Source organism: Lichenostomus cassidix, chromosome 11, assembly GCF_008360975.1.
Source record: "Lichenostomus cassidix isolate B80296 chromosome 11, HeHo_3.0, whole genome shotgun sequence".
In the NCBI taxonomy this organism is placed as follows: domain Eukaryota; kingdom Metazoa; phylum Chordata; class Aves; order Passeriformes; family Meliphagidae; genus Lichenostomus; species Lichenostomus cassidix.
The window spans coordinates 15681408-15703070 of NC_139492.1; the positions used below are offsets into that span (position 1 = coordinate 15681408).

General features: G+C 37.8%; 1 protein-coding gene across 6 annotated transcripts in view; it reads left to right on the forward strand.

Annotated features, from left to right (window-relative positions):
* Positions 1 to 1773: 1773 nt before the first annotated feature.
* The window catches only part of DPY19L3 (dpy-19 like C-mannosyltransferase 3), a 33423-nt gene continuing 13533 nt past the window's right edge, over positions 1774 to 21663 (forward strand). Inside the window, exons 1-15 of one of the 6 annotated variants that reach the window (XR_014854579.1) lie at positions 1774 to 2198; positions 2901 to 3087; positions 4546 to 4679; positions 10528 to 10618; positions 11477 to 11598; positions 11800 to 11945; positions 13624 to 13747; positions 14205 to 14339; positions 15412 to 15543; positions 16510 to 16611; positions 17043 to 17116; positions 17359 to 17517; positions 18717 to 18839; positions 19187 to 19328; positions 19834 to 19890. Coding sequence is in view for 5 of the 6 variants with exons in the window: in XM_085071972.1 (XP_084928098.1) it covers positions 2985 to 3087; positions 4546 to 4679; positions 10528 to 10618; positions 11477 to 11598; positions 11800 to 11945; positions 13624 to 13747; positions 14205 to 14339; positions 15412 to 15543; positions 16510 to 16611; positions 17043 to 17116; positions 17359 to 17517; positions 18717 to 18839; positions 19187 to 19328; positions 19834 to 19890 (1644 nt within the window). In the remaining variant the exon portion in view is untranslated. Of the gene's footprint in view, positions 2199 to 2900; positions 3088 to 4545; positions 4680 to 10527; positions 10636 to 11476; positions 11599 to 11799; positions 11946 to 13623; positions 13748 to 14204; positions 14340 to 15411; positions 15544 to 16509; positions 16612 to 17042; positions 17117 to 17358; positions 17518 to 18716; positions 18840 to 19186; positions 19329 to 19833; positions 19891 to 21663 lie in introns of all 6 variants that reach the window. The other 5 variants (XM_085071972.1, XM_085071974.1, XM_085071973.1 and 2 more) reach the window with 5 other exon arrangements.

Genomic DNA, 21663 nt, shown 5'->3' on the forward strand with positions numbered 1-21663 from the left:
TTACATATTAAAATATACAGACTTGTGAAAAAAATGTATTTTTTATTTCCCCTACTATCTAATCTTCTGCTATTTGAAACTTGATCAATAGGTGTTAGTATTTCAAAAGGAAGGTGATAGCTGAACACTTAGATACATTAACAACTATGTAAGGCTGTGAAGCACTTTTCTATTGCACAAACTTTTTAGTTTTAATAACGCTATTCTGCAATGTTGATTGTGTTGGTATTTCAGGAGTGTCAGTGTGGTTTGTGCTGCTGGTCCTGTGCAATCATTCCCACAAAACAGAAAACTTCTTCAGCTGACTATAGGAACTTATCACTTACAAATCCATTACATCCATGCATGGCGTCTTAAAACACAGAAGAATTAAGTCCACTCCCCCCTTCTCAGGGATTTCTTCATGGATTATGTTTTCTAATCCATTTCTGTAACTTGTTCTGTGTAGAATTTGCTTGGCATTGACCTCTTTACAGGTAGTGGATAAACAGAATTTTCATTCCAGGAAGCATCTTCCACAGTAGCCCCTTTCTTAGATTATCTGCTTTACACAAGAACCTACACACACTCGAGGTGTTTATTTAACTAGCTTGTAGGTATACAATGTGTTCATTTCAACAAACACATGCCATCTTTGATGTGGCAGTGATAAAAAGGTGAATCTAATGCCCATAATTATTCCGTTTTCATTCCTAGTTTAAGCACTGCCCACAAATGTAAGACCTGCCTTATTGCTAAAAAAAAAAACCAAAAAACCACCAAAACCAGAACAAGTATGGCTGTAAATTGACTTACAGTAGAAACGTTTAACTATTTGGAGGGCCTAATCAGAGGAAGTAGGATAATTCTAAAAAATATTTACAAAGCATGCAGAGCAGATACTGAAAAATTTCCTGATTTCTATTGTCAATGGTTTCAAAGTTCAGAATGTCCAGGATGATTACTAATTACAGTTTTCTTGGTGTCTCTGAAGAGGCTTTCTAAGAATTTCATGGCTCTTCCTGCTCAAGATACTGAGTTTTTCAATAAATGAAAAAAGAAAAAAAAGAGAAGTATTGCTGTAATGTAAAATTGTGATAGAAAATCAACTAAATATTGTCCTGAAAAAGTGAACTCTATCCCTGTGTGTCCCACAGAAACGGTATGGATGATTGGGAAATCAGCTTTCTGGAATAGGACCTGGAGTCAGTTTGTTGGTTCTGGCTTCAGGGGGCATGGTTTTCTGTACAATAACTAAAGACAGCACAAATAAAACTTACAATAAAGACTTATTGCAGGGCTAGGTTGTACCCATTAAGTAGAATAAAGTCTGGTATTGCAGTTATCTTCCAGCCACAAAAGGTCTTTTCCCCCTTTAAACGTTTATGGTGCAGTTAAGCAAGAAATACAATGGAGCTTATAACGAGTTGAATAGGAGACGGAGCCCTAATTTCAATTTTTAAATCACGCATATATGGTACTATATCGGGGGGACGGTGAGGAATACATTGAAAAACCACTCCAAATAAATTCTAGGGCACTATTTCAGCACAGCATGCTCCCCGAGGGCGGAAGGCAGCGGGACAGCGCAACCCTTAGGGGATCAGCCCCGTTCCCAGCCGCACGGCCCCGATCCCCGCAGGGATGGATCGATGGAAAGCTCAGTGTTTATCGACACGCCGGATTTCCGCCGCCCGCCCTGGGGAATTCAAACCACCACGGGAGCAGCCGGGCGGGGGCCGGGCCTGTGACGGGGCTGTGCCCGCCCCGGCTCTCGGTCCCGCCCGGCAGGGCCGAGCCCAGCAGCCGCGCCGCGCCGCCCCTTCCCGTTCCCCTGCCGTGCCCTGAGCCTGCCGTTACCCGCGGCGGGCCCGGGCGGCTCCCGCAGCAGCGCCGGCAGCAGCGCCGCGGAGCGCCGCAGGTACCGGGGCCGGGGGAGGCGGGGGAGCCGCGCAGGCCGCGGGGAGCTGCGGGCAGGCCCTGCCCTGCCCCGGCCCTGCCCTGCCCTGCCCCGGGCCCGGCTCTCCGTGCTGCGGGGCCGCGCTCGGAGCTGCCCGCCCGGCAGAGCCCAGCCCTGCGGCAGCGGCGTGCGGGCAGCGCTGGCACCGCCGGCGGGGTGGGGACGAGCATCATCTCGCCTTTGTTAATGATTGTCAGCCGTGCTGCACACCGGCGCTTCCGAGCCGCGAGCTCGCCTAGCTCCCCGTGTGTCTCCCCAGGTGTGTGAGGAGGAGGCGAAGCTAATCCGCTGCGAAAGCTTTACAAAGTTGTGCGGCTCGGCGCGTTGCCCGCAGCGCTGCCAGCAGCAGCAGTCACAGCAGCAGCAGCTGTTGCTCGCCGGGCACGGAGCGGGTCTGTGCTGCAGGGTGGGCTGGCTGGCGGGGATTGCTGGGGCACAGGGCAGGGCACAGGGCAGGGCGAGAGCAGCTCCGGGCATGGATGTGCTCGGAGAGCCCCGAGCTCCTGGCACCGACCGGGCAATGGCTGCCTGCGCTTCTCGTCTCGTGATGTGCTCCAGTTCTGGGGGGTATGGAACAGCAAGTGTCTTTTTAATGCTGTTTCTAGTTTTTTGTAACATGTGTTGTCTGGTATCATTTTTGCATCTTTTGGCCCCCTTTTTTGGGATTTCTTGAAAGCCAGGAATTAAATGACTAGCTTTATATTTTATATTTATATATAAATATTTTATATTTTTATATACATATATATATATGAAAAACCTCTACAGGAGTATGTAAAATGGGGAACATAAGTATAAATTTAGGATAGTGTTTTCTATACTTTCATTTGCTCTCTGAGAGGTATGGATTTAAAAAAAAACTTGCATTTTGGTCTGATAGACCTTAGGTACAGTAAAGTTCTGTAAGTCAAAGTCTGGAATGTCAGTAAGATGTGGTTTTATTTTCACATATTTCATCCAGTGCCCAGTGACTGTTCGGGTAGGAAGATGTGTGTGTCCATTTAGGAGCCAGGCTGAAGAATAATGAATTAAAGTGACTGACATCATGACAACCGTAAGACAGAGAAGGGTTGGAAAAGGCACAGAACCAGCTGAAGATCAGCCTTCAGAGGAGACAAATGTGAAGCCTGATGGGCAAATTCCGTCTGGTGAGTAACGATAAGAAAAGTAACATTATGGCTTTTTAGTAGTGTGTAGCTTTTGATGTGTCCTAAGCACAGGTCAGAACTAGATATGTAAAATGCATTTCCAGACTTGATTATCACCAAAATTAATTGGATGAGACAGAGGGTCTCATGCAGATTGCTGCATGTCAGTCTTACCTCTGTTTTAAAATCATGAATTAAATTGGTGAGAACAATTTTTTCAATTTATTATCAGTGAGACACTATCAGATTGTACGTAAGTTCTTGAAGGAATTCCAGTCCAAATCACTGGTAACAAAAGGAACAACTAGTGAGATGTACTTAAGTATAGGCAGGTTGCACATACAATTTGCATCTAACTGCAAACTTTTGCTTTTTAATTTATAGGACACTAGTTAGGTAAATTTAAAAGAGAGACATTAAGTGTCTCAATTCCAGGATCTGTTTAATTAATGAAATTCGGACAACATTTTTGTATGGAATTACAGCTTTAGAGCTGACAAACTTTGTTGTTTTTTGGGAGATTTTTAGACTAACTTGCTTTAAGGGATGTTTTGATCTAAATTCTAAATGTTTCTCTCCATTTGGGCAGATGAAAGGGAAGTTATATGGTTGTTTCAGCACAGCACAGGCTATATAGAAAAAGGGAAGTGATCATAGCTGTCCTGCAGCCCAGCCCTCAGTTCCATGGAATTGCATGGTTGGAACCCTTGAGATATCACACACAGTATAAAATTGCCATTTCAAAGATGCCATCACTAATCCATATTAAACCTTACATCAACATTAAAAATACAAACAAATAAAAACCCCAACAGCTCAAACCCCAGGAATGTCAGTGTACAGTGAAGGGCTGGAGGTGCCTAGAAACACATCCTTTCTTTCCCATCATCCCATCCCTGATCCTGCTCAAATGGCAGCAGGAGACCATCTGCAATTCAAAGCATGGCACCATTATCAAAGGCAGCTTTGGCTGCTGCTCAGTCCCTCTGTGGGTATTTAGTGAAGCTTATAAACCTTCCCTGTTGTTTTTCTACAAAAACTGAGCAAACCCTCCCAAAAAAGGCAGCCATTTTTAGACCTGTGAAGGAGATGTGAATTTCTTACTTTGTGTTCAGTCATCCTGTAGAGCTTGAATTTTAAAAGTTCTGGAAGATAGTCCAAGTCAGATTTACAAATTAGCTATGGCATTGAGCTAAACTTGTATGGGATCATGGTGTTCTTAAATTAAAAGTGTACCTATTAAGGCACCCTTTATTTCACTTTGTATGTAAATAAAATACTCTGATTCTCCTGTATGAGAAAATAAGAATCTCCATAAAGATGTGTTAAAACCAGGTGTCCTGTTACCTGCAGAATGTTAACTGTACTAACATAAGCAATGTATAAATGGCTTTCCAAAATTCCTGTAGGTTCAATTATGTGTTTCACAATTGGAGACTGAAATATTTTTCTTCTGAGATCCTACAGGTGGAAAGCTGTGGAACATACTCTCAATAACTGTTGGTGGAATTGTTGCCATCTCTCTTGGACTTCTTACTTCTGTTTATGTGGCTACACTGCATGAAAATGACCTGTGGTTTTCCAATATCAAGGTAACAAGCATTTTCCTAGTTACATCCATTCTTTTGTGGAGCATTACTACAAGCATTAGTTGAAATCTCATTTACTTATGTATTTGTCTTGTAACCTGTTCAAAACCAGAATATTTCATTTTTAAAAATCCAATTTAAAAAAAGCTGCACTTCCCTTCCCACCATACTTCATCAGTTCTATAAATACCTGTCCCAAATTTTTTCTCCAAAAATATTGCTAGAGCATTCCTGTCTGCGTTGTAGCTATGGTTGTTCCAAAAATTGATCTTTATCCACAGTAGAATTTCAACATTTCAATATATGATTTTCTATAATCATTTTTATCCAAAGCAATCTAAAATTAAAATAAAAAACAGCAGTTAAAAGAAGCAATATGCAAAATCCTGGCACACAGTTCTTCAATTGTATTTATACTGTGATATTGTAATACAGTTTAGGGACAGTCTCTTAGTATTCAATACTAATTTTATATAATGTCATCCTAAATGTGCAAACCTCAAAACCTCAGCCATTCACTAATGTGATTCCAACCATTCCCAAGATCCAGGCTGACTAGTTTTTTTCCTAGAGTCACTGCAGAGAAAATAATGCAGCTGTACCCATAGCTAAATTTAACCAGAGAAAAGAACAGGTGAGTCATTTTCCTTTCAAATGCCTAAAATTCATTCTGCTAGATCTGTATTGTGTTCAAAGAGTACATATATTTAACTGGAATACTTGCCTTGCCGTATGTCTTTTCTATGCTACATACTTTTTGTGTCCCAGAAACATTTATATTCCCCTGGTAAAAATAATTTGCATTTAGTGAAACAATTGCTGTTGTATTATACATAGAACAGTGTGTTACACCCACCCTTGTCTTCCCTGGATTACATTGGTAGATTGTACACAATATATTGGAGGTATGCCTTGAGTTTGCCATTTCCTTCCAAAAGCAAGTAGTGAATAATTTCAAGGTGCTGTATATTTTCAAGTACAAGCAGGCATGGGCTTGTAGCAATGTATGAACATAATGGATACAGCTTTTTTGTTCTGTCAGACTGACCCAGAGGAGCACAAAGTTCACTGAGGGAAGCAATTGTGTGGTTGTAATTAAGTTGTCCCCTTAATAGATGAACTGCTCATTGTATTTGGTAATTACTGTTGTCATTTGAAGTACACTAGAATACCACTCGATAGCAAAACTGAAATAAACCCCTCTAGTTGTTTTTAGTTTGGATTCTGTTGTCTCTGTAGCTCTCATGTTATCCCATGGAGTTGATTGATAACTGACATTGGAACAAGAGCAATTTCAGCCAATTTGATGGAAACATTCTAAAAAGCATTAAGTTTGTCTACCAGCAGGTGAAAGGAGAAAGAGCTGCAGATACTCTCTGATCTCAGTGTCCCTTCTTCAGTGGGACATGAACTCCACCAGAGTAAGCCTGTGACTACAGTGCTAATTTTAAACAAAATACTGGTTTAGGAGTAGAATGCAAAGAGAAGAGTCTGAACTTTCCTGCAAAGCTGAGGCAGGAAGAGGCTCATCCCAGTATCTGTAAAACAATACCTGGAGGTCTCTGTGCAGGAGTGTGGTCTCTCTAGGGGTATGTACATGTTTTCCAACACTTCTGAATTGGCCAATCTTGTCATTACAGCACATACTATATACTAAGAAAGACAAGACCCTCAAAAGTTACATGGAAAATAAGGGGAAAATTTGCTTTTTTTCTCTAACATTTTTATAGTTTGGCCAAAGCATATTTTTGCATGTATTAACTGAACTTTAAAAAGCAGTAGAAGAAGGTCTGCTGTGTTTTTCTGACCCTTTTGCACCAGGCAGGTGTTTGTACCTGCACCTTTTTAGGTGCAAAAGGTGGAATTTTTGTTCTGAAGACCTTACTGATACATGAACATCACAGCTGCATATTTAAAAAATTATGCAGTTGTACTCAACCCTAACAATTGGAAGTAAAAAGAATTCATTATGCAAAGTCACGATTCTTAACTCCTAAATAACTGAAGTCAGAACTTGCACACACACTTGCAGTGATTGCCTTTCTGCAATTTCAATTGCAGTTCATTGAAAGCCAGTTCAGTTTTGGGTGTCTTCCAGCAATGGTTCACCCAGCTAGAAAAACTGTTTGGTCGTTGTTAAACTCTTTTGCTGTGTTTTGAATATGGCTTTCAACAGTGCATTGATTTCAGCTGCTGCTCTGTGTGTGAGTCTTGTTCTTGTTTGCTAGTAAATGTGCCTGCTATTATCAATTTGCCATGGTCACAGGAGAAAGATGTACAATTGTTTTCTTACCAGAAAAACTGAAAAAGCACATCTTGAAGAGTGGTTTATGCAATGAAGGAGGTACACTATTGCTTCTCTTTTTTCTTTGGTTTTTTGGGTTTTTTGGTTTTTTTTTTAATTTTAAGGCTTCCTGGAAGAATGACAAAACCCAAACAGAATAGAATGCAGCATACCATGTCACCTAGTCAGAGACTGTGTTTGTGTCCCCTTCCAGCAGGGATCACAAGTTATTATCACTTACCTTGATCAAATAACTTTGAAGAAAAAGGTTTGAATCCCTTCTTGTATACATTAAACCAACAAACATTTCTGTTTGTGATGGTGGAAGTCAAAACAGATTTCTTATCCAAAAATCCTTTCTCAGTTTTCTGTAAATATTCTGGCAGAACACATCTGAAGTGGCTTGTCTATTTTCAGTGATTTTCAATGGCAGTTTAGTGGCTGCCCCTCAAGTGTGGCATCTTCTGGGAACAGAATCTGCTATGAAAACAGCAAAATGGGGGCCACCTTTCCTGTCAGCCATTGCATTGCTTGTTCAACTGCAAATTTTGAAGAAACTTTGAACAGGAATGAGGCAAGGCCACATAACAAATAAATACTGTAAGAAAAACAGATAATCTTTAGAGCATTCATTTCTCCTTCACCCCTTCTAAATAAGCATTTAGATAGTGTTGTTTATTTTTCCTTCTATAAAATTGCTGCTTGCAAGAAGCCAGGAACAAAAATACAAGACTGTAAGTCTTTCCGGATAAGAATGCTGGGATTTAATCTCTGAAGAGCTCATATTTTCCCTTTTTACATTTTAATACAAAACAAGGATTGTTGCCCAGAGAAGCTGTGGCTGTGCCTGAATCCCTGGCAGTGTCCAAGGCCAGGCTGGACAGGGCTTGGATTAACCTGGGATGGTGAAAGTGTCCCTGCCATGGCAGAGGGTGGAGCAAGATGATCTTTAAGGTCCCTTCCAACCCCAAACATTCAGTGATTCTATAAAGAAAAGCAGGGAAACAGGCAGTGAGAGCTGTTCAAAGTGAATGCTGAGGCATGAAGGGGAGGAGAATCCAACACTTTGGTAGTACTTTTCCACAGAAGCGCCTGGTGAGGTGCTAACAGCTACTTTTACTCTGGGTCATAATTCTGATCTGGAATATGCCATTCAAACAGATGGGTTGGAGGTTAACCAGCCAGGAGAGCATGTCCAAGGATTAAATATATTTGCTGAAGGCTTGTTCTCACCTGGGAACATTGACAGCAGCTGTGTTGAGTTTCCACTTGTACACTTGAGACAATTTTCAAGTCTTCATGGTTTTAAATAGAAAAACTAATAAATCGTTTCAGTTACACAAATTTTGTTTTAGCTATGTCAAAAAAAGAAAAGTAATTGGAGCTTTATTTATGCTCACAATTTATAGAAAAACTCAACTCGGACTTTGGCTGCTTGCTCAGCATTCTGAAGGACTTGTTTGAGGAGTTTGAGGAATCCTAAGCTCTAGAATTTTGCACTGCCCTTGAGAGAAAGTCCTGTGTATTTGGTTGTGAATGCTTAATATTATTAGGATACAATTGCATAAACTGAAATAATGTGCAGCTCTCTGTGTATGCGAGAGGACAATGTTATTTTTTTTTCCCTTGGAACAGTGATAACTTCTTTGTTAAAACCTCACAAAGTGAATCTACAGACAGATAAGCATGTGCTCTTACAATGCTTACCCATAAGTCTGTATGTTTTTATTGACATGGAATGCTAGGAAAAGTATAAATTGCTGTAGAACTGGAAAAGTATTTTGAGTGAATAAAACAGATGTTATCTTAGCATGAAACAGATGTAAAACTCACTAGTGTTTGTCTCATAAAGTATAGCATTTGGTTGAATACAGCTGGTGCCAGGATTACAAATTAATCATGTTTGAATGCATTTTTGCTAATTAGATCCCCCTCTGTGACTCCTCTCTCCCCCTTAATAAATTCCAAATGTTAGCATTCCTTTTTTCTTTTTTTATGAGCATTTCAGAGACAGCCACTTTTTGGTATTAGAAAACTTTCCAGTAGTGATGAATTTGAAACTAGAGCTTGTTCAAAATGCAGCATTCTCATTTCGCTTGACTTTTGGTATGATGATGATTTCTATGTCATGGGGCAGCTGGAGAGTTTAATGGGGAACTTAGATTGGATCACTTGTGGTTTTATCTAATGACTTTTCTCAGACCAGAACTAATATTGGTTTGTCAACAGTTGACTTCAGTAAAACACGAGCTTTGAGATAAGATCAGTACTGGTCAGTGGAGAAGAGAGGAACATGATTTTTTTATCTAGCTTTATGTTAGCTCTGAAGTAGGATTGATTCTGCTCCAGCAAAAGAGTTGGGACCATATAAGAAGGATGAAAGTCTTGGGATTCTACACAAGGTTGCATTAACCAGAATGGCATTCATAAAAGTTTCTGAAAAAGTAATATTCTGTTATTTCAGTAACATTCTTTTGTAAAGAAAGAGGTTATTTTTAGAAATCACATACATTTTTAAGTGACTTGCACATATCACATACAGGGATTTCACTGGATTTTCAAATCTCAGTATAAACTTTTTCTAACAGGATAGGCACCTTTTCTAACTTACTGCTTATGAGATGTATTTGCTGTGATGTTTTTATACAAACTACTAAAAAATCACTAATAATAGAATGATTCTGTGTAAGATGCCTGTTCTCTTCAGATTGGTTGGTCATGCAGTCTTGTTCAAATGTGGCTGCCCAAAGCTATGGATTCTTTAAGTTTCATTAGGTCTTCACAACTAATGAGGTAACAAAAGGAAGTGCATTCCAAAGCAAAGAGCTTTCAGATCTCACTAGACTCCATCTGCTGCAATATCAGCCAAGGAAAAGGCATAGTTTGAAATGTACCTGGTTTGAAGTGTACCTAGATTAAATAATTTGAACATTTTTTAATTAGAAATAAGAAGTTTCCCTAGCCCTAAAGCCAAGTAAAGAGTCCCTTTTGCTTTCACCTATAATTTAAGAAAGAGAGTGATGACAGCTGGCTTCCTGCAAGAACCAGTGTTGAACAAGTGGGCAGCAGCATCCCCTGCCAGCTGAAATATCCCTGACATTATGGTGCAGCCCCCATATAGCACACTGAATTAATTGAGCCTTGAGCTGGCAAAGCCATGGAACACAATGGGATAACTGCATCTGGAAGAAAAGGTTAAATGCACAAAGCAAGGATGTGCAGCTGTACAGTCCAGCTGTGGGCCACTGTGCCCATCTAAGCTTGTCATATTACAAAAAAATAGTGAAATATCCAAAATATTTCTGAGCAGCTTATCAGAATCACAAAAAGCATGTATATTTCCCCAGTTAAAAGAGTGATTTACACCTCAGCCATTTGCCTCTCACCCTAATTTTTCCATGTATTTTTGCCTTTAGTTGAACTGAGCTGCTTAGAACGAAACCCAAAGGCTGAAGCCTCTCTGGAGGTTGGCTTCCCAGATGCAGCATGAATTCAAGTTGAAGGCAGCTTTGGGTGATTGTGAAAAGCAAATGGAAAGTGAATTTATTATTGAACTTTCACTTGCAGGAGGTCGAAAGAGAAATTTCATTCAGAACCGAATGTGGACTTTATTATTCCTACTACAAACAGATGATTCAGGCTGCTTCCATACAGCAAGGTATTGTAAACTGTAAAGTAAGTTTTGCCAGCTGACTATTTTTAGGTTTGCTTGGGGTTTTTTTTCAAATGTAATTGAGAACAAGGCATGCCATAACAATGAAAGATAGTGTAACAATTGTGCTGCAGACAGATTTATTCTGTTCATATGCCAGGGAGCCACTAAGTTATGGACATAATAAATTTCACAATGATGCATTGGCTTCTGTGCCACACCTTCACATGCTGATGAAGGCAATCACTTTGAGGGACAACTTTCATATCTGTTAAGGTTTCAGCTTGCTGGTTTATTCAGTTTATTACTTTCATTTTTATTCTTCTCTTGCTTAATTTGAACTATGAGCTATTTGTGGGAAGGGGCAATGTTTTTTGCTGTATTCCTGGACAGTAAGTGACACTAGGAGCAGCTTCCAAGGAAATCATATACAGTGATGGGGCTTTCTGTGACAAGTCTCATGTTTTCTAGATATTTAACTGTTGCTCCCTAGCAATTTTGCTTATACTACATGTATTTCAATATTAACTTCACCTGTGATCAAAGTAGTGCCACGAGCAGTTCTCAGGATCCAGAATGTACCACAGATTCTATGCTGGGGATGGAAGTATAAAAAGAAATGTTTTATACACTACTAAATATATAGTACTAGAATTAGCACTGTGAGTCACATTTGAAGCAGGGAAGCTGAAGACCTCAGAAGGTCATGTTGATTCAGAGGTAATGTGTTCTGAATCGTTGACTCAAAGTTTGCAGTTTCTGATGAGAGATCCTAAAATACCTTTGAAAAAGTTATTCACTGTTCAAATGAAGATGGAGGGGGAAAATGACAATCTCCTATTTCAATTTCTCTTTATCATTAAGGTTTACATGGTTTAGTATATGACAATAAAACTGAATCTGTGAGGACAATTAACATACTTGAAAGAATGAATGTTTACCAGGAGGTGTTTCTCAGCATTCTGTATAGGATTCTTCCAATTCAGGTAGGCATTTATTTATGGCTTTAGATTGTAAGTGCATTATGAAGATTGCGCAGTGAATCATAGCTCCCCTTTGTAGATATTCTCTAATTAGAAATATTCCTGATACCTTTTTAACTTGTAAAAGCAAAACCTAATTCATACTAAGTATGATCCCCCCCGTGAGTGTTTTAATGTCAACATCAGTATTCTTGTGTTTTACAGCAATACCTAGAGCCTGTTTATTTTTATATCTACACTTTGTTTGGACTTCAGGCAGTTTATGTCATTGCTCTGTATGTAACAAGCTGGCTTCTTAGTGGAACATGGCTTTCAGGGTTGTTGGCAGCTTGCTGGTATATTACAAACAGGTAAGTGAGATTAAACATTCAATCTTTCTAAAATTGTACCTAGTTTCAAAGGTAAGGCATTAAACCTCTAACTGCGTGATTAATTGGATAAAACATGAAACTATAAGGCCTCTCTCCAATCAGCCAGAAAATGGAAAAAGTGTTTAAGTAACACAAAATAATTAGAAAATAACCAGAAATGAGCTGACATATCAGACTGGGTTTTTAAAGGTTCATGATGTTTGAGTAGAAAATTATGTTTTAAATTGGTCTCTGAAAGAGGACTACATCTTTCAGATGTGTCTGGAGCTCCAGGTGATGTACCCTGTCTTCTCCAGCCTAGGATCTCTTAGGTGTTAAAGACATCTGCATGACACCCTTCAGGTGTCTCCTGACTGCCCCACATGCAGCCTCCAAGGGTTCCTCCAACAGCCTCAGCTCATCACAAGTCCAGCTTCTCTCTTCCCTTATTGCTGTACACATCTCCTGCTCTAAGCTTCAGAGAAAAAAGATGGTAATTGAGCTGTTCAAGTGCTTTATCTCTTGAAGAATTATCAGTTTGGAGATAAAGACCTGAGAACTGGCTTTATGCCAGAAATAAGCTGCTGGCGTGAAGTGAAGACTGGTGACATGGACTGTTATCTGTAAATTAATCAAGAAAATAAAAGTACAGTCTTGGTTCTACCAGAAATGTTTGATATGTTAATGAGCAGCTCTAAAGGAATTTATCTGCAAGCACATCCACTACAGAATAATTATAGGTGTATGGAGGCAAGATGTTTCTTTCTCCAAATATGAAAGTAATTAAAACCACGTGCAGTGTACTGTATTTCACACGTTTCTTTCACAAGGTCATCTCCTCCATTTACAGAGTATTTGGAGCAAATTTGTCCATCTTTCTAATAATTCATGAACAATGAGAGCTTGTTCTCCTTTATGTATGCAGAATAAGTGCATGGAATGGATTTGGATAAAGCCTTTCTGTGCAGATGAAGTACATCTGAGGCTACTGAGTAACTCCATTTAGTTACTTTGGATACTTTGTTTCCTTCAGCTAAGCATGTCTCAGATATGTTGTTTACTTTCCTTTTTAGCAAACATTTTCTCTACATGAGGGAAAAGAGAATTATTTTTTGTTTTTAACTTTTAATTCAGATTTTGTAAATGACTGCTCTTTGGGGAATTCTTCCATCACATACTTTTTATATTCAAAAGCTTCCAAAAATGACCAGAAATGACCAATTCAGCTGTGTTCAAACTCAGGGCATTGGGATCACAGTGAAAAATATATTCTGTTTATATTCTTATATGTGCATTTGCAAACCAGAAAATGAAGTAAAATGAGCTGTGGTGTGAAAATGCACACGCTGGATTTTGGGAGTGCTTTTAGTTTGGTGTTTGTTTTTTCATTTTTAAATTACCCAAGCTGTGCTTCATAAGTAAAATGTAATCCATAGTATATTTTTTTTACAGTAAGTGAAGCTGAAGTACATCATTTGAGATGCAGAAAAAATGGATAACTTGCAGAAGCTTCATAGTGATTTTTTTCAGAGCCAGGTGTGTTGAAGGAAGTGGAGTGTAGAGCCTTTATTTTTGTAAATAAGGAGTTAAAATAGCACAAAGATGCCTGTCATTGCAAGCTCTCTGTCACCAAGTGTTTTCTTCATTTTAAATGTGTGAAACTCTTTGTTTTATACAGAGTAGATACTACAAGGGTGGAATTCACCATTCCTTTAAGAGAGAACTGGGCACTGCCATTCTTTGCAGTTCAGATAGCAGCCATCACATACCTCCTCAGAGCCCATTTACAGCCTGTTCAAGAAGTGAGTATTTCTGAAAGTATGACACAATTAAATTAGTAACAGAAAACTGTCCTGATCTGTGAGAATGAAAGTAAATGGGTGACAGAGTTTCTTTGACAATCAGTCCTTAAGTTACTACTCCTCACTTTGATCAAGTAACTGCTATTTATGGCATAATAAAACATGTATTGCTTGTTAATCTGAGGGCTGAAACTATGTGAGATCTCACTGTTTTCTTGCAAGTGGTATTAGAGTGATAAAACACAGGTATAAATCAGGAATTTTTAACTCTAAAAAGTGTTTGTTATCCTCCAAGCTGTTCTTGCAGTTAGAAAACTCAGTGTTTTAAAAATGGATTTAACATAAAACTAAATTAAAGTGGGGTTTGGTTGGGTTTGTTGCGGTTTCTTTTTGCTTGATTGATTGTGTTTTAACAAAGGAAACAATAAAATTAAATAAAACTGTCCCCTCCTTCCAGAGACTCACACTTTTGGCTGTATTCATAGCAACGTTTCTCTTTAGCCTGACTTGGCAATTTAACCAGTTTATGATGCTGATACAAGCATTGGCATTATTCATACTGGACTGCTTGGACATGCTGCCCACAGCAAAGGTAACTTTCTGTTTGGAAATAACCAACTTCTGTTTCTTTGCCTTCATAAAGCCAGCAGTTTTGAAGACATTTTCCTAATGAGTGGCCTAATTTTAGCCCTAGTAAAAGCTTGCATATGGGTTGGAAAAGGTTCTAACTTTAAGAAGGGTTACAGTAGGTTGAAGAGTAATTCATGTAAATTAATTTTAAATTTGAAGCAGTCTGAACTCAACTGATTGTATTAATTTAACTGAAAATGAGTATAGTGGTTGCATATCAAGATAAATGTGGCTTACTTAACTTTCTGATCTCTTAATTATACCTGCAACTGCAAGCTGAAGTCAACATTTAATGTGACTGGACAGCTACCTTAAAAGTCGGCAAATTACCAGCTTCATCCTAAATTATACCAAAACAGACTCACCCACACCACTCTTGCCTATATTAAGTTTTTTTAAAGTGCTACTTAAAACTGGTTTTGTTTGGTTTGTTGGGCTCTTTGATACTGATTTACACCACTGCTGAAATACAAGGCTGAACTCGGGGTTTTTGTGTGAGATAAAATATATGTTTTGGTACCATTGTGTCAGAAAATCAGCTGGGGTTTAGTGTTTACATTGAGCTGAACACTGATAATAGTTTAGCATAACCTGAAAGGGATTATACTGAATTATTATTGAAAAGTTTGAGAAGGCAGGTGATGTTTGATTGCTGAACTGCACTGAGCCATAACTCTTTTGTTATAAAGACATCACAGAGGCTACAGAAACACTTCTTGGACTAAAGAAAATAAAAACCACATCCAAATATTAAGGAATTAATATTTTCCTCACACTGCGATTGTATAATTTTTCTGCTTGATTATAGGATCACACTTCCTTAGGTATAAAATGTTCGTAAAATATTAACCAAAGTAGCTCAGGATATAAATATAAAAAGGATACAGTAATAGCTTTAAATGTAATAATTTACTGCAAGATAGTATGTTCTTTGCAAGAATAATTAATGTTGAAATAAATTATAAAACATATTCAGAGAAACGCAGCTATGACTGTAAAGTTTTGTAGACATAAAAATCTCATTATTGTTACAGGTTACATGGCTCTATATCATTCAGATTTCTGGATTACTGCTGGTCTGTGTCCTACAGTTCTTTAATTCTATGATTCTTGGATCATTGCTGATAAGTTTTAATGTTTCTGTCTTAATAGCAAGAGCAATCCAGGTAGGTACCAAAATATTTCTGTAGTACTAAATAAAGAGTATTTATGTATGTGTGTGTGTAAATGAGTAATTTATATGCATTATAATTTTCATTTACAAATACTAATTAGAGGAATTACTATAGCATAAAGCAACCCAAACATTGCCTGATCAAATAATGAATTCCATTTCACTAACTGCAGCCTAACCAAGCACGTCAGACATCGTAATTCCATGACTGCTATTACCATTAGTGATTGTGCAAGCTGCAGTTTGGATCCTGAAAAAAAATGGCATAAATGGACTTTACACCTGTTTCAGCAGGACTTGGCTTGAATTTATGGATCTGCCTCCAACAAAATAATCTGTAACAACTAGGCTCAATGTCGAGTTCAGCATCCTGAAATCCATTGTTTCCTTCAAAAATTAGGTTTTTTTTTACTGTAGTTAGAGTTCTCTTTTTTCTAATCCTGGCATTGGTGACAGCCTCTGAGCACAGCAAAGGAGTTTAAAGGGCCATTCCTGTTGTCTGCACCTATTCCCAGTAGCCTGTGAGCAGCTCATCTAGATCTGCAGCTTGTAACTGGAAAATTGCTCAAAATCTTTTAACTGACAGAGCCAGAAGATACTTTTGCTGTGTTTAGGTGGAAGGTGTAATAAGAAGGTATTTCAAAAGGGACACAATATTTTGGAAATTTGGGGAATAAGATCTATAAATGTAATAGTTTCACTGCCACAGGAAGGCTGTTTGGCAGCTTCCAAAACTCTGCCAGATCAAAGCTTTTATGATGTTGTCCCTTCAGTTTTGTGCAAGAAAGATATCTTTATTCTGAGTACTTGGTTCTGTATTCTTTTTTTGCTTATGTGACCCACATACAAATTTGGGTTTGGTCAGGACTAGCAGATCAGCTGTTTCAAATAGCCTGTAATGCTTTTGTTCCAAATATATTTAAAAGAGACTGAAATACTAATATTTTCTTCTTTGTAGAAAAACCTAAAAAAGGGTGGCTTGCTTAATAGGCTTGGGAAACTTATCCTCCATGTTCTACTAGTCTTGTGCTTGACTCTCCTAATAAATAAATTCATTAAGGTAGGCAATTTTTAATATCAAAAGTTACAGATTGTACTTTTTTAAAGCCATTTGTGTAACCAACTACAGTAATGTCATCAAATAAAAATTGCAGTGAGATTTCTCTGCATCTCAGAAACTGCATTTTAGAAATTATAGATCGTTTTGCTAATCTTTGATATATGGATTTGAAAACCTTATAAATTAACACCAAATAATTGGTAGTTTTATGACAGTTGTAGATCTATACTGCTGAGAATTTGCAAAGCTTTACATTGAGTTTTCTTTTCAATGCATGCAGTTAAAACTGAATGCTGCTTTGATTGCAGAACACCCATCTTAGTAAGTCTGTGTTGCTTCACAGTTCCATTTAAATGATGAAAGAAAGTGTTTACTGTGTGCCTTTTTTGATATTTAAAATTTAATTTCCTTTCTCTTTCCCCACTTCATAGAAAATTCTTAATCTTGAGTCAGATGAGCATATATTCAAATTCCTGAAAGCAAAATTTGGATTTGGAGCAACAAGGTATGATTTAGCTTCAGTTCTGCTCTTTTGTTTGACTTCTGTAATTGAAACCTTCAGGTTGTTCTAATTCCTAACGTGTGTAATAAATCACAGAGCTTTACCTCGTGTTTATGTCATACTTGCCCTTATAATAATCTGCACAACTGTGACCTTATAATTTCTTGAGAAAAAAGGAAATTTTGATGCTTTTTGACATGAAGTTATATACATAATGGACAAGGATTTCTTTTTTTTTTTTTTAGAGACTTTGATGCTAACCTGTATCTTTGTGAAGAAGCCTTTGGTTTACTACCTTTAAATACTTTTTCAAGACTCTCCAGTACATTACTTTTTTGCGTCTATGGATTTGTCCTCTTCCTTCTGACAGTAGCAGCTGTAATTGTTGCCTTTCGGAACCTCAGGTAAATACAGTTTAAAGATAATTCCCATTTTTATCAGTTCATCTGGCTAAGGAACTGACAGGTGAATACAGCAGCAAATACAGGACTGCTTTGCCCAGCTACTGAGGAGTAGGGTGTATAGAGAAATCAAGCAGAATAAGTAACTTCCTTTTGAAGCTAAAAATGTAAACAAAGAAACATCCTTCCCTAGATTCAGTCAAGCTCTTTGCTGTTCAAGTTTTGCAGTATGTGTGATGTTTGTTGGGTTTTTTGGGATGAGGGAAAGCAGGGGAAAGATGACTTTAAAGAAAACAATGTTCGTTTCTTTCGTTCATCCATCCCATTTTCCCTGTGCAAAACACTCCAAATCACAGATCTCCCAGGTGTTATCCTCCAACGGCTCAGAAATGAGCTGGAATGGCCTGTGCTGAACTTTGTGCTATGTGTGAAGGAGAAGGAGCAATAGAGTGCAACTGTGCATCACTGCTGGCAGTTCCCAGAGCTAATCTGTAGGATTCTGAGGTATCTACAGAATACAGAAGAAAATCAGACAGAACTGCTATTAAAAAATAATGGTTCATTATAGACCTCTCAGTTTTACATGTACAAGCTAGAAGAGATGATACAAAACTTGATGAAGCAAGAATTCAAGGAGTGTTGCCTAACCAGTTCCACTACCACAGATTATAGGGAAGACTGGATAAAAGGAAGAGAGAGGGAGATTATCCAAGACATTCCAAAATTTGGAATTAGATATTGCAATAGTAATTGTCAAATGTCAATCATCTGTAAAACATTTTGGTACTATTTGGCCAGCCTCTTAAAAAACTTACTGCAGCAGTCAATTTTAAAAATAAAGATTCTGCAGCTCTTATTTTCTGCAACCCTAAATGTAATCCCAAACATGTCCCTAATTTTTAATGCTGTACATTTATCTCACTTATCTCTCAGCGTTGCCATAAATAATTTTATCTCATTCTAATCCAGCTCATTTAAACCCATTGCATTTCCAGAAATCTACATGTGGAAAGAAATACCTGATACTGCATCAAATTGGTGGCATCAGGCTAAATTATAGCATAAATACAATAGAAGATTGTGAATCGATAGCAATGGTATTGCTTTCTAGCCTCAGAAGGAGTCAACACTTTTGAAAATGCAGTTAACTGTATGAAATATGGTACAGAACTTAATATATCACTGTTTATTTCTTCAATTAGTGGTTCAAATCAAGGTCAGTTAAAGAAAAAAATGGAAGAATACACAGTAACGCTGAAGCCTGATGCTGCTTACAGCTTAGCTCACACCGTTCTTTTTGGATGTCTGGCATTAAGCACAATGAGGTATATTTTTTTTAAATTCTACTAAGGGCTTGTTTAGATGAATGAGTGTATTTCTATGTGAGTGTACTGACCACAGTACTGATAGGATCATAAACTTTGTTTCTCTCCCTGGTGTATTTCTACTTGTAAACTGAGGCATTTCCCAAAGTTCTGCCTTAAAGAATGGAAGTTTGGGAACAGAGATGTTCTCAAGAACTCATAGCAAAGTGCAAAGTCAGTTTGTACTCAGTTATTTCAGAGGCCTGAAAGTCCAAGAAAACTGTTCAAAATTTCTCTAGCCATTGACTGCTCTGATCAAGGAGATTTGCAGAGCTCCAGATGATCATGAAAAGCTTCTGTTCTTGCAGAATGAAGTACCTGTGGACATCCCACATGTGTGTGTTTGCATCCTTTGGCCTGTGCAGTGCAGAGGTGTGGAAACTCCTCCTGAAGTGTCTCCATCTCTACACATCGCAGAGGGTGAGCACTGCACTTGCAGCACTTCAGCCTGTGGGTTTTGGACATGGCTAAACCAAGTCAAGGCTCAGAGTTCAATATAGCTTGTAGTTCTCTTAAACCAGGTATCTCTGCTGCACCTTTGTATAAATGTAGTAAGTCAAAGGTATTTTTAGTGGTTCCTATGTTAAACAATTCCATTGGAATACACTAGATGGCAATATCGATGTGGCTATGAAAAATAACCACAATTTTGCTAAAAAAGTCTCCATATTAAGAAATCATCAGCAGTCTGAGAGGACCTTTGCAGTCAATTATATTGAATGACAGTGTTTTCCACTTTGTAGAATATACATTTAAAGATACAAATCCATCTTTTGTGATGGGTCTGTAATTAGGGTTTTACATGAAAATAAAATCAGAATATGGGCTTAAAATTCAGTCTCTAAATTCAACTACATGTTAAATTATTTCAGATATCAATACATAAAAAATCAAGTATTAAATAAAAAATAATTTGGTCATCAAAATAACCAATTTTTTTTTCAATTTCTCTTAGACACAGGTGATTAAGTATTCTATACCAATAATTACATTACTGTACATTTCATATAAGGTAAGAGATTTTTTCTCAATGTTTTGGCTTTTTTTAGTTGTATAGAATTTTCTCATAGAAGGGTGTTGTTTTATTAATAACTACATACAATATTTTTAACTTAATTTTTTAAATGGTGATAGACTACCTGAAGTGCAAGGAGCTTTGTGCCTATGAAATTGTCTGTGAAGGATCAGCTGGGCTCATTTGATCCAAAGTATTTGTTCACAGATACAAATGTTTGTCTGACTGTATGTGTAAGTAGCAGGTGTTATTTAAATGCATCATTTGATGGAAATGGGAGTTGTCTCTTTTGGTTTTCACTAAGTTGTGGATAATATGTAGATTGCCACATTGTGAAATAATTTATTGTAGGAGTAGAAATAATCATCATATTCTATACTGCTGTGCCTCTGTTTTGAAGTACAGAATTATTAAATGGTCAAGTACCTGTGTTGTCATCTGTCTGTTCAAGATACAGAATATTATTATTGTCAAACACTTAAATGTAAATACATAAAACATACTTAAATCAATAACATGTACAAGATTATCAATCTGTCATAGCAGTGAGATTTAGAACTTTCATTTAATGGGCAAATCATTCTTTTAATCTGTATTCACAAAGACAAAAAATTCAGATTCTACTATTGTTTCTGCAAGAACTAGTCTGAGATGAAAATATTTCTGTTAAATAATTTCCTTCAGAGAAACACAAGATTAATTTCATTATTACAGTTTAAAAGGCAGTAGTAAAGCCTAATAGTTAAGAAAGCTGCTAATAGAGTTCACTCCAGTAGTGTGTTTCCCCTGGTAAAACTATCAAAAAGTGAAAAAATACTGTTTTCCACTTAAATTGTCTTATTATTCTGTTAGAGGACTTTTTAGGACTTTCTTTGTCCACTGATGTGGTGGTTAGGGAAGTCATTTACCATTTTCATCATCCCTGAATATGACAGAAACAATGCTATTTCTTTTGACGTGGGGGATACCAAGAGCGTGGCATTCTGATACTCTAATGTGACAGATCACTAGGAATGATTTTCCTCCCACTCTTCATGAGCAGATGTAAAGTTCCTAAATCCTGTCAGATTCAATTCTGAAGTCAAGAGAAACCACTGATTTCATGGGCTTTAGAGCAGTCATTAGTTCTGCTCAGTCTGCCTGAAAAATATAATTTTTGTGTTTCTTCTAAATAGAAGAAATAATTTTTATTGACATTAAAAATACTATTTTTCAAATTTCCCAGTGGGAATGAGAAATCCTTCACCTCTGAGTGGTCCTGAGTCAGTTCTTGCATTTCAGCTACCAGAGAAATGGATCTCTCTTGGGGTCTTTTCTGCAAAGCTGAAAGAGTTGGTGAGAAGCCTGAGAGAATCCCAGAATATTCTGAGCTGGAAGGGACCCACAAGGCTCTTGTCCCACATTCCCTAGCAGTGGTCAGACAGGAATTCTTACAGAGAGATCCAGAAAGTACCCATAGCTTCTGTGAGAAGTGGTTTTATATTCTCTCTCTAAAACCGTCTACTATGGAAGGAGATTTTTGGTACAGAGACTTATCCTTCCCTCTTCCAGACAAGAATTTTATCTGTTCAGTCACTGCTCAGCGCAGGGGCAGTTTCTCTGTACACCACAAAGTTAACTGGTCATCAGGGCTAGTTTTCTTGAATTTGTAGGAGGGCAATTTGGTGTTTCATTATCTGTTACATTTGTCAGAAGAACTACTCTTCAATGCAGTTCCCCAAAATAAGACTTTTATGGGATTATTAACCTAATCCTGAATAAGCTAATGAA